The sequence below is a fragment of the Bidens hawaiensis genome, unplaced genomic scaffold (assembly GCF_021521415.1).
Source record: "Bidens hawaiensis isolate Kalapana, Puna unplaced genomic scaffold, B.hawaiensis_p1.1 tig00005780_1, whole genome shotgun sequence".
NCBI lineage: Eukaryota > Viridiplantae > Streptophyta > Magnoliopsida > Asterales > Asteraceae > Bidens > Bidens hawaiensis.
Genome location: NW_027491379.1, coordinates 229,950 through 242,773, shown reverse-complemented (window position 1 = coordinate 242,773; position 12,824 = coordinate 229,950). Strand labels below are relative to the sequence as shown.

General features: G+C 37.4%; 1 protein-coding gene and 1 pseudogene across 2 annotated transcripts; both read right to left on the bottom strand.

Moving 5' to 3' along the window:
- Positions 1-2,569: 2,569 nt before the first annotated feature.
- Positions 2,570-5,594, bottom strand: LOC143630700 (LRR receptor-like serine/threonine-protein kinase FLS2; annotated as a pseudogene). The gene is made up of 2 exons (XR_013153224.1): positions 2,978-5,594; positions 2,570-2,900 (listed from the first exon to the last, which is right to left on the bottom strand). The product of XR_013153224.1 is annotated as an LRR receptor-like serine/threonine-protein kinase FLS2 (transcript).
- A 1,392-nt stretch (positions 5,595-6,986) lies between these two features.
- Positions 6,987-11,799, bottom strand: LOC143630695 (uncharacterized). The gene is made up of 2 exons (XM_077099631.1): positions 8,662-11,799; positions 6,987-7,974 (listed from the first exon to the last, which is right to left on the bottom strand). Exons 1-2 carry the CDS (start codon positions 11,795-11,797, stop codon positions 7,637-7,639), a joined length of 3,474 nt encoding a protein of 1,157 aa, XP_076955746.1. The 5' UTR covers positions 11,798-11,799; the 3' UTR covers positions 6,987-7,636.
- Between the last annotated feature and the right edge of the window lie 1,025 nt (positions 11,800-12,824).

The window sequence follows — 12,824 nt, the reverse complement described above, 5'->3', positions numbered from 1 at the left end:
TAGCATCATTTATCTCCTATGGTTGATACGAGTAAAGTTCACGTGTTGGTTGCGGTTTTAATGAAAAAATCGAACAGGATCAGTTAACGGTGCTTGGTGTTGGGTTTCAACGGTGGTTCGGAACGAAAACGGTCAAACTTTTTAACCCGTTTTAGTTAAGTATTTCGTTTAAGTAATCATTAATCAATATTAATAATTTATATATAAACGAACTATAAAACGTAGCGGATAAATAAACGAGAGAGCGAACCATAAACCGAAACCCGAACCCGGATCCGGTTACAACATATAACGACGGCAACGGCGGCGATTAACGACGGCAACGGCGGCGATTAACGGCGGCGGTGGCGACGGGTGGTTTTACGGTGGGTGCAGGCTGCTTTGGCGACGGCGGACTAATCCGGCGACGACAGGCTGGGCGGCAGTGGCTGGTTCCAGCGGACAGAAGCCAAACAGCAGCAGTAGATGCGTAAAGAAACAGCGGCCGGTGGTGTTGAGGTCGGCTATTGACAACAGTGGATGTAGGTGACTGTGGTGATTGTTTGGTTGCCGGAAAAAGCCTCGTCGGAAAAACGGGCTGCCGAAATTCAGCGCCGGAAAAACGGCTGGAAGTGATGGTGGTGGATTAGGGTTTTTTCTTTTTTTGATTAGCTTAGATAATAATATAATATTAAGATATTATGTAGAATACAATTAGGGTTTAAACACTTTAAACCAATTTGGGCTTAAAGCCCAAATACCAAATCAAGGCCTAATCCACCAACTTAACATTCTAATTGATTGTGTAGGCCCAGTTAACATTTAAGTGGGTTTAATATTCCGTTACCCTCGGTGTAACTCATACCGAGTCCTATTCGGGTCGGTCCACGTTGACTTGACCCGAACCCACCATATATTCCAACCCTTGGTGAGGAGCATAGTGCTACAAATCTTGTGTCTCGGTGTGATTTTTGGCTTTACTATATCGCGTATTTTTGTGGGGGTACTATCGGGCTTGTTTACAGTAACAATTTAGGGCAGGTTGTGCGGTCACTTGGATACATTTCCATGACCAAACCACTTGTTACGACTTATTCTACATGATCGTTTTTTGGGCGTCTTCTTTCGGGCGCTGCAGATTTGGTTGCCTTCTTTTACCACCAGACTTATACAGAATGTATAGTACTTGGACCGGGAGGCTATCGCTTGCACTCGTGCCAATGCCTTTTGATTTTGTTCTGCTAATATTATCAGACGGATTGACTGTTTTACGTGTGGCTACCGGTTTGATAGGAATCTGCTCCGGGTTCTTAGTGTCAACAGCTGTTACAATCACTTCTGAGCTTTTTGAATCAGAGAGCTCGAGGATTAATTATAATATTCTTATAACCAACATCCCATTAGGATCATCGATATGTAGTGTTACTGCATCTCTGGTTTACGATGACCACATCAGGAGCTCAGAAGATGAAGGATCAACGGTGTGTATTGGTCGAAAATGTTATTACGAGACGTTTATATTGTGGGGATGCGTTTCTTTGTTGGGTTTGGTTTCGAGTTTTCTGCTTTCTTTAAGAATGAAACCGACTTATAAAAGATATTTGATGGGGGCCCAAGTATTGAAGACCGGGATATTATGTTTCTAGAGGCCCAAGATCGCGCTACAAAAGGTGGCCCACAAAAACGGGCATAACTTGGCCCACGAAGCTTTGTTTCAGGCCTATTACCAGTCAAATCGAAGCTTGAGACGAGGAGCACGTTATGGCAAACTGCCAACGGCGGTTTGGCCCCTATCCGAAGCCAAGATATTGTAATTCAAGATCTTGTAATCTTGACAAATTCCCAATCTCTCTAAGAATGATACCCGTAAGTTGGTTTTGGCCGACATTAAGAACTTGTAGGTCTTGGCCGACATTGGCAAACTTGATAGGTTTCCAATCTCTTTAGGAATGATACCAGATATCTTGTTTTGATTCAAGCCAAGCACTTGTAATTCTTTCAACTTACCAACCGAAGGAGGAATCGGACCTTCTAAACTGTTATTATAGGCTGAAAGATACTGTAGATTAACCAAATCACCTATCGACTCTGGAATTGTACTGGTAACCGATGTTGGAATCGAACCTTCCAAAAGGTTACTAAAAGCTCCAAGAAACCGAAGATTGACTAAATCACCAATTCTATCTGGAATTGAACCGTTAAGCTTGTTGGTATCTAGATGAAGTTCTACCAAAGAAGTGCAATTACTCAATTGAACACATGCAGTTGAGTAATAAATTGCTGAACTTTTGATTGCAAGTTGTGCAGTAATTTGATAAGAAGCATGTGTAGATTTTTTTTACTATAAAGCTTTGTTGCAATTTGAGAGTACATAGGAACAACATGCATTCTTCTTAGTCTGAGACAAATATAGGAAGTTAAAGATAGGGTAAAAACAAAGAGTTAATTCATAAATTGGTTTAAGGGCAAAATGGTCAAAGTAAGTACTCCCTATGCTATTTTGCATAAATAGAAGTAATGCTCACAGACAAATATGAAACTGCTACAATCTTGAAGTGAAACTTGTTATTAATACTCAAATACGAGTTATAACTACACTTTCTTGCTGATCTTTGTGAGCGAAGATAAGACTTCGTTCATGTCTGGTCGATCATCTGGATCCGCTTGAGTGCAAGATAATGCCAACTGAAGAATCTGTTCTATAACACCGTGTTTTGTGGGGAAATCGGAAGCCAGTACAGGATCGACAATTTCAATCAGCTCACTGGTTTCATTTGAAAGTGCTTGTTCTATCAACTGTGGCAAAGTTCCCTCGTCTTCGGTGAGTCCTGTTGGTCTTCTTCCTGTCATAAACTCCAAAATTATCACTCCAAAGCTAAATACATCCACTTTTGTTGTCACTTTTCGCATATATGCAAACTCTAGTGGAGAAAAAAAATGAATTAGTGTGACTTTTTAGGTCAAATGCTATCTAAAAAGAGAGTTGGGGATGCATTACCTGGTGCCAAGTAACCAATGGTCCCTTGAAATGCGGATGTAGAAGAAACACTCCTTCCATCCGGCTGAATCACTCCTAGAATCCGAGTGGTCCCAAAATCGCTAACATGAGCATCCCAATTTTCATCGAGAAGAATGTTAGAAGGCTTTAAATCACAATGAACTATGGGGAAATCATATCCTGAATGTAAATAAACGAGTCCTCTAGAAACTGAAACCAAAAGACCAACTCTCTCAGAAAGATTCCATCTTGATCGATCAATCCCAGAATCATGTATAACCTTATCCAGATTACCATTTTCAATGTATTCAAGAACCACAGCCTTTAACTTTCTACTCTCCCATGCATAACCAACCACTTTCACTAGATTTCTATGCCTCAATTTTGCTAACGTGCTCATTTCTTTGTAGAAGCTCTTATCGGATTCTGTTGAAAATTCTCTTAAACTCAGATTTTTCACCGCTATCATCCTTCCATCTGTTAGTCTACCCTTGTACACTGTGCTTAAACTGCTTGTACCAAGAACGTTACTTTTACCGTATCCATTAGTAGCATCTTCCATTTCTTTTCTTTCAAATCTTTCGAGAGTACACCCTCGGGTGAATTCTAGTTCTTTGTCCCCAGACATAACTTTTGGTTTTCGAACATAGCAATAATATAAACCCGCCAAAAATAATACAAGAAGCAAAGCTAGAGATCCGAGCAATATTGCAAGAATTATGACTTTTCTTGATATTTGATGAGAATGATAGGTGCATGATTTGGTTCCGTTTGCAACACACAAAGAAGGGTTTCCAAGTAATCCAACTGCGCTCGAATTTTTGAAAATTCCTTTATTGGGAACACGTCCTTCAAGGTGGTTGAACGATAGATTGAGGTGTTTTAATGCCAAACTGTTGGCAAAATTTTCAGGAATCATGCCATTGAATTTGTTTTGTGAAAGATCAAGTGAAGTAAGAAGTGTGAGATTCGCGATGCTTTCTGGGATCTCTCCTTCCAACTGATTTCTAGAGAAGTTTATGTAGTAAAGAAGGCCAAGAGTAGGAAATATTTCGTCAGAGACGGTGCCAGAAAGGCGGTTTCCTGACAAATCAAGACTCTGTAGGTTTCTGCAATTTTGGATTGTTACAGGAATACCTCCTGACAGATTATTGTTTGAGATATCAATGGCTTGCACCATCTCCATCTTCCCAAACTCACTTGGGATATTTCCTGTAAGGAAATTATTTGAGAAATTAAGATATATCTGCATATTCTTCATACTTGCAATTACTGGCCCTGAAATCGATCCAGTGAGCAAGTTGTATGACAGGTCAATCCACATCAACCGATTCAATTTTGACAGACTGTCCCCAATTGATCCGTTAAACCTGTTTCCACTTAGATCCAACTTAGAAAGCATCTGGAGCTTTGAAACAGAATGTAGAATCGGACCCCTCAGATTTATTATTCTCCAACTTGAGGTAAGTCAATTGTTTAAGATCATAGATTTTATTAGGGACCCGACCTTCTAGATTATTGTTACCGACAGATAGGCTTTGAAGGGAAGAAAGGTTTGAGATTTCTGAAGGAATGGTGCTTGAAAGTTGGTTTGTGCTCAATTCAAGATATAGAAGCTCTTTCAAATTTCCAATTGAAGTCGGAATCGGGCCAGAGAGAGAATTTTGCCCCAAGAATAGAAATTGTAAGCTGGACAAATTCCCAATCTCTCTAGGAATGATACCAGAAAGTTGGTTTTTGTGCAATTCAAGATCTTGTAGCTCTTTCAAATTTCCAATGGAAGTTGGAATCGGGCCAGAGAGGGAATTTTGCCACAAGTAAAGAAATTTTAACCTGGACAAATTCCCAATTTCTCTTGGAATGATACCAGAAAGTTGGTTATGGTCCGATTCAAGAAATTGTAGCTCTTTCAAATTTCCAATCGAAGTTGGAAACGGGCCAGAGAGGAAATTTTGCGACAAGAAAAGAATTTGTAACCTGGACAAATTCCCAATCTCTCTAGGAATGATACCATGAAGTTGGTTTTCGCTCAAACCAAGAGCTTCTAAAATTTTCAGCTTGACAATCGAAGCCGGAATCGAACCTTCTAAAAGGTTTTCTGTTAGCCCAAGAATCCGAAGATTGGCCAAATCACCGATTCTATTTGGAAGTTTACCGTTAAGTTTGTTGTTACTAAGTTCAAGTGTAACAACGAAGTGCAGTTACACAAGCTATCCGGAATGATTCCAGTGATGAAATTGGAATACAGAATAAGTTTGGAAAGTTGTGTGCAGTATCCCAACTGGGATGGAATGTTGCCAGTAAATGAGTTATTAGATAAATCAAGAACCTGGAGACCGGAAAGGTTACCAAGAAAGGGAGAGATTTGGCCTTTGAGGTGTGCTTGTTGAATGGAAATAGAAATGACACGTTTGGTGGTATTATGGCATTGGATTCCCGTCCAGTTGCAGTGGTGGGTGGATTCAGCATTCCAGTTCAGGAGTGCACCAGTCGGGTCGTCTGTGATTAAACTCTTGAAATGTTTCAGAGCATTTGCTTCATCAGCTTCCGAGGTGGAGTGAACACCAAGCACCAGGAAAGCTAGAAGGATAAAGATTTTGAAGGCCATTGAAGTGATGATGAGCATACATGGAAGGTGGTAATTATTTATATTGTAGGATCTATAAGAGAATATCTTTCTTGATTTGTCACATTAAATACTTTTCATATCATATGTGGCTTTGTTTTAAGTCTCTAGGAGGAACAAGTCTCTTCCATGCAAGTAAATGGTGGTCATACTCTTACCTACCCCAAAGACGCGGCTTAACAAAAGTTCTTTTGACGTCCCTTTCATAAGACAACATAAGTCAACGTTGACGGCTGTTTAATTTATATAAGTCTATGTACACATTGGATGGTTTGAATGTTTAATATAGGAAATAGTAATGCTACCAAACCAACTCGAATCTTTACATTATTCGTTTAGTCCCCTGCATACGAAAATGAGGAGATTAGTCAAGTGTGACTAATGGGTACTATAGAAAATATATTTTTATCATTTTTTCCGTGTTTTTTAAGTCATGTATCCGTATTTTCTTCCCGTGTCTCTGTATTCACAACCCATGAATTTCAAATCCAAACCCTAACTCTATATTTATATATATGCACACCGAGGAGCTTCTTCGGTTGGTAATGAATATTTTTAGATTCATGAACGATGGGGATATTCTATTGGAATTAATTTAATCGAGCAACACAAAGGACACGATATTTTGTGATAACTCATCATGACTCTTTCAATATTATTAACTCAAATGTAAACTTGAACCAAGAAATTACAATTCCCTATCAATTTATTTATACTAGACCCAAAATCTAAACCAACCAACTATATATGGACTTAAAACACTTTTAAAGTTATCCAAATAAAAAAGGTAAACATTAACTTTAAACAATTATATAAACTTAAAAAACTAACTCAAACTCTAATAATTTAAGTTTTATCAAGATTAACCCTTCAATTTCTTAGATATTTGGATATTTTTTGGCAAATGTAAAAGTAGGATGATTGTATCCAATATTGTAGGTTCTTCAAAAAGCTCGTGACTCGGAGCTCGCTCAGATTAAGCTCGCTTGATACGGGTCATTTTGAAACTGAGCCGAGCCAACTCAGTTTGGATCGCTCGTTGGCACAACACGTTTAGCTCAGATTATTTTACTTTTTAATTTCCATATTTATATTAAACGTATAGTATATTTTAAAAATATTAAAAGGGGGGGGGGATTATATCTCCTTCCCAAAACTAGAATCTTGTTCTTATTTATCAAAACTCTTGCATTATTGTTGTTGCAGGTTGGTTCGGTTGCTAATGATCTTATTTGACTTATTATGTATTTGCGTAATGAACTTGTTTTGTATATGGTTGAAGTTTATTAACTTAAAAAAAGTGAGCAAAATCGAGTCGAGCCAGCTCGATTTTTAACAAGCCGTGCTCGAGCTTAAACTTTCAGCTCGGTTTTAAAACCGAGGTGAGCCGAGCTGGATCGGTTTAAAACTGGGCCGGGCCCGAGATCTTTGAAAGTGTAGTTTGGTCCGAGTATGCTGGGCTTAACACCCTCAGAGTCAGTTGCAGACTTACGGTTGCGTTGAATCGAAAGACACGGGGTGCGATTTCAATGCTATTTTATATAATCGAATCGATTACTAATGCATCAATTCAATTCGTTAGGCAATTTGATTCAATATGTTTAGTATAGTACCACTTGATTTTGTAGTTTTGATGTTTAATTGATTGATCTATGTATGTTAAAATGTATTATTGCTTGATTCAATTAATTAGCACTCCAACTGTTTGATGAAATGCCTGAATGAAGTTTTCTTGATGATTTAGTTGTTGATAATTAATATTTGAATAGGTAAGTAATGCTTTGACTAATCATTTTTTATAGGTTACTAATTAGATTTAAACGAACGAACATGAACATGCCCTCGGCGGTGTTCGTTCGGTTAGTTTATAGGCCTACCTTTAGGTGGTGGAAGTAGATTTAGCTTAACATGTTTCTGACTAAAACCAAACAACTATATAACTGCTAGAATCATGAAATGAAATTTGCTATTATAATTTGCATCTAGATGAATATGAGTTTACTGGTTTGAACTGTTCAAATTTGAAACACTAACTACACTTTCTTGCTGATCTTTGTAAGTGAAGATAAGACCGCGTTCATGTCTGGACGATCGTCTGGATCCGATCGAGTACATGATACAGCTAACTGAAGAATCTGTTCTACGACACCGTGTTTTGTGGAGAAATCGGAAGCCAAATCAGGATCCACAATTTCGATCAGCTCATTCATTCCTTTTGAAAGCGCTTGTTCTACCAACTGTGGCAAAGTCATTTGGATTCCGTCCTCTTCGGTGAGTCCTGTTGGTCGTTTTCTAGTGATAAATTCCATTATTATGACACCAAAGCTGAATACATCCACTTTTGTTGTCACTCTTCTCATATATGCAAACTCTGTTAGAAAAAATAAATGGTTTAGTGTTAGAATTAGAAATCATTAACCCTAATTTAAACAAATAAAAGAAAGAGCTGGTGATTACGGCTATAAACGAATCAAACCGAACCGAATGAAGCCTTGTTCGTTTGTTAAGCTTTTATCAGACAAACAAACTGTGCATGAACACATAACCGAACGAAATTCTTGTTCATTCCTTAAGGAAATTAACTTGTTTGTGTTCATTCGTTAACTTCTTAAACGAACACAAACAAACACAAACGGTTATTTATAAGTTCGAAAATATAAAACAGCATTGTTAATCCCATACTATAGACATAATAATTATAATCATTACAGTTAAAAGGAGTGTGAAAGGTCTAAGTTCCCCAAAGTCGAATGCTTGGGTAATAAACTAAAAATTTAATATAATATATTATATAAAAGCCTGTAATGAATGAACACGAATAGATAATAATGAGCGTAAATGAACGAACATCAACGAACACGTTACCAAATGTTAACGAATATAAATGAACGAACGCGACCTTTATTCATGTTCGTTCATTTAATTAATTGAACGAAGCTTATTGTTTATGTTTGTTCGTTTATTAAATGAACAAATGTAAACGAGCTTCCCACCGAACAGTTCACGAACAGTTCGTTGAACGTTTTGTTCGTTTACAGCCCTATTGGCGATGCATTACCTGGTGCCAAGTAGCCAATGGTGCCTTGAAATGTTGATGCAGAAGAAACACTGCTTCCATCCTGCTGATGAACTCCTAGAATCCGAGCTGTCCCAAAGTCGCTAACGTGAGCATCCCATTTTTCATCAAGAAGAATGTTAGAAGGCTTTAAATCACAGTGAACTATAGGGAAATCGTATCCTGAGTGTAAATAAACGAGTCCTCTAGAAACTGAAACCAAAACATCAATTCTCTCAGAAAGATCCCATCTTGATCGATCAATCCCTGAGTCATGTATAACCTTGTCTAGATTACCGTTTTCCATGTATTCAAGAACCAAAGCCTTTAGTTTCCCACTCTCCCATGCATAAACAACCACTTTCACTAGATTTCTATGCCTCAATTTTGCTAACGTCTTCATTTCTTTGTTAAAGCTTTTATCAGATTCTGATGAAAACTCTGTGAAATTAAGATTCTTCACTGCTATCACCCTTCCATCTGCTAGTGTACCCTTGTACACTGTGCTTAAACTGCTTGTACCCAAAATGTTACTTTCACTGAATCCATCAGTAGCATCTTCAAGTTCTTTTCTATCAAATCTCTTGAGAGTGACACCCCGGGTGTATTCTGGTTCCGGGGTCTCAGATTCTATAGCTTTCGGTTTTATAACATGGCGATAACATAAACCCCCCAAAAATAATACAAGAAGCAAAGCTAGAGATCCGAGTATGGCAAGGATTAAAATGGCCTTTCTGGATAATTGATGTGAATGATTAGATTCAGCTGAGAAGACACATGATATGGTGTCATTGATTACACACAAAGAAGGATTTCCAAGTAATCCGACCGCGCTAGAGTTTTTGAAAATTCCCTTATCAGGTACACGTCCTTCGAGGTGATTGAACGAGAGATTGAGGTGTTTTAATGCTAAATTGTTGCCAAGATTTTCAGGAATCGTGCCATTGAACTTGTTTTGTGAAAGATCAAGTGAAGTAAGGAGTGTGAGATTCGCTATGCTTTCTGGGATCTCTCCTTCCAACTGATTTCTTGAGAAATTTATGTAGGAAAGAACTTCAAGGGTAGGGAATATATCATTAGAGACGGTACCGGAAAGTCGGTTTCCTGCCAAATCAAAACTCTGCAGGTTTCTACATTTTTGAATTGTTACGGGAATACCTCCTGACAGATTATTGTTTGAGATATCAATGGCTTGCACCATCTCCATCTTCCCAAACTCACTTGGGATATTTCCTGTTAGGAAATTATTTGAGAAATTGAGATATATCTGCATATCTTTCATACTTGAAATCACTGGCCCTGAAATCGATCCGGTGAAGAAGTTGTGTGACAGGTCTATCAGAATCAACCGGTTCAGTTTTGTCATGCTGTCCCCAATTGACCCGTTAAACCTGTTTCCACTAAGATCCAACCGAGAAAGCATATTGAGCTTCGAAACAGAATTCAGAATCGGACCCTCAAATTTGTTGTTCCGCAAGTAGAGATCAGTTAGCAGGTTAAGCTCAAATATTTTATCAGGAATCCGACCTTCTAGATTATTATTACGAATTGAAAGTCTTTGAAGGGAAGACATTTTTGAGATTTCTACAGGAATGGTGCCTGAAAATTGGTTTGGCCCGAGATATAACATTATCATACTGGTTAAGTTTCCAATTTCTTTTGGGATTGGCCCGGAAATGGAATTTTCATGAATTTGCAGTATTTGGAGATTAGAAAGTCTTCCAATCCCCGGTTTAAACATCCCTGTAAGATTGTTAAATGACATACTTAAAGTCACAAGACTCGAACAATTGAAGAGATCGTCTGGGACTTTTCCCGACAGTTTGTTTTCTTCGATACTAAGAAATTTAAGTTTTGACAACTTTCCTAAACCCCGAGGAATCTCTCCGGTTATCCTATTTTTAGACAAATCTAAGGCGCCCATATTTGTACAGTTTGTGATGCTAACTGGAATATGACCCTCAAGAAGATTACTGCTGAGGGACAAATTTCTTAAGTTGTAAAGAGACCCGATGCTTGAAGGAATTGATCCAGTGAGAAAGTTTATACTTATTGACAAGTAAGTCAAATTGACTAACCTGGTTATGGATGCTGGAATCTCACCTGTAAGCTTGTTCTCATGTAGGGTCAATATTTGCAGTGATTTCAGTGAGGAAATCTCTGAAGAAATGTTCCCGGTTAGGTTATTCATAGACAGTTCGAATACTATTAATGATTTCAACTGAAACAATGTTTTTGGGATTGTGGAATTCAGTTGATTATCGTATAACCGCAAAAACTGTAATCTTTGAAGGTTTCCAATCTCACCAGGAATGCTTCCAGTGAGCTTGTTGCTGTATATATTCAAAAGATTGAGATTTTTGCAACTGCCAATTTCGGTCGGTATATTACCCGAGAGAAAATTTTCAAACAACTGAAGAATTTGTAAACTTGACAAATTCCCAATCTCTCTAGGAATGATACCGGACAGTTGGTTTTGGCTCAAATCAAAAGCTTGGAGATCTTTTAAGTATCCAATCGAAGTTGGAATCGAACCTTCTAAACGGTTATCAAAAGCTCCAAGAAGCTGAAGATTTACCATATCACCAATTCTCTCCGGAATTGTACCGTTAAGTTGGTTGGTATCAAGACTAAGCTGTTGCAAAGAAGTGCAGTTACACAAACTATCCGGAATGATTCCAGTGATGGAATTGTTTCCCACATCCAGTATCTGCAGATTCTGGAGCTTCCCAAGTTCGGACGGAATTGGGCCAGAGAGGGAATTTGTGTACAAAACAAGTGAGGTAAGCTGTGTGCAGTATCCCAACTGGAATGGAATATTGCCAGTGAATAAGTTATAAGATAAATCAAGAGCCTGGAGACCAGAAAGGTTTCCAAGAAAAGGAGATATTTGGCCTTTGAGGTATGTTTGTTGAATCGAAATCGAAATGACACGATTGGTGATATTATGGCATTGGATTCCAGTCCAGTTGCAATGGTGGTTGGAACTGGAATCCCAATCCAGGAGTGCACCAGTCGGGTCGTCTGTGACTAAGTTCTTGAAATGTTTTAAAGCATCTGCTTCATCTTCTAATGCAGACTCTGCAAATGTAACTGAAAGTAGCAGGAAAGGTAAAAGTATAAAGCTTTTGAAAGCCATTGAAGAGTTGATGATTTTATGAGCTAGAAGCTGTGGTCTATATATTGTGGAATTAAGAGGTCAACTAGAATGATTATTTGTCAAACCTTAACATGTGAAACCAAAATATTTACTGCGCTGAAACTTTCAAGATTCATTCTTATCATAATAACTGGAACCCATACTCCCAAGTCCCACACACTGAATAACAATCATATTACTTGTGAATATAATGGAAAATGAATCATTATCTGCAATTTTTCTATTTATAAAAATTAAGCACATGTTTGATTACAATATTTTTGTTATATGTTACTTTCATGTACTTAATGGTAATTTCTGCTTTATGTGAATAGAATTTAAATTATGGCAAGTGGGTACGTTCTCATGTATTGTACTTGCATTTCTTTATAACCAAACTAGCAGCTTGTTCAGCTGAAAACTCAAATATGGGTCAATCTAGTGCTTCGGAATTAATCTTGGTGTCTTAAGACCGATACTTGTTTTTTATGTGTTATTTACTTGTTTCAAAGGCGAGTGAAGAATATGGTATAATATTATATATATATATATATATATATATATATATTTAAAAGCAAATGGTACTTAACTCACATAAAGTCACTATTCATGAAAGAGTAAATATATTAACCACTTACTTATTGACGCCTCACTTACTTTTTTTTATTTCTATAACTAACTTTTGATTTTTACATATTTTACTTATACATATTTTAATATACTATGTTTTCTTAATTTTCAAATATACGATCACGAACGCTTATTTTTATTTATGTTTCATCATAAGCTTCGTTCAAAACCGATGTGTAGGTCAAATATTATGTATTTTTAACTTTTTTTCGCAACTTAATGCTACTTTAAATTTGAATACAAACGACAATGTTTCTACGTATGCTTCGATATAAATTTGATTCAATACCGAGCTCATACAATGCTTGACCTAAACATGTGTGTCAAATATAATATATTTTTGTACTCTTCATGGCATTATAATTTTTTACAAAAACAACCATATTTCTACATATAT

Bases quoted from the DNA above. Each gene is read 5' to 3' on its own strand.
- LOC143630695 (XM_077099631.1), bottom strand. From the start codon at position 11,797: ATGGCTTTCAAAAGCTTTATACTTTTACCTTTCCTGCTACTTTCAGTT. The intron at 7,975-8,661 runs GTAATGCATCGC...TTTTTCTAACAG, and splicing joins CATTGGCTACTTGGCACCAG to AGTTTGCATATATGAGAAGA.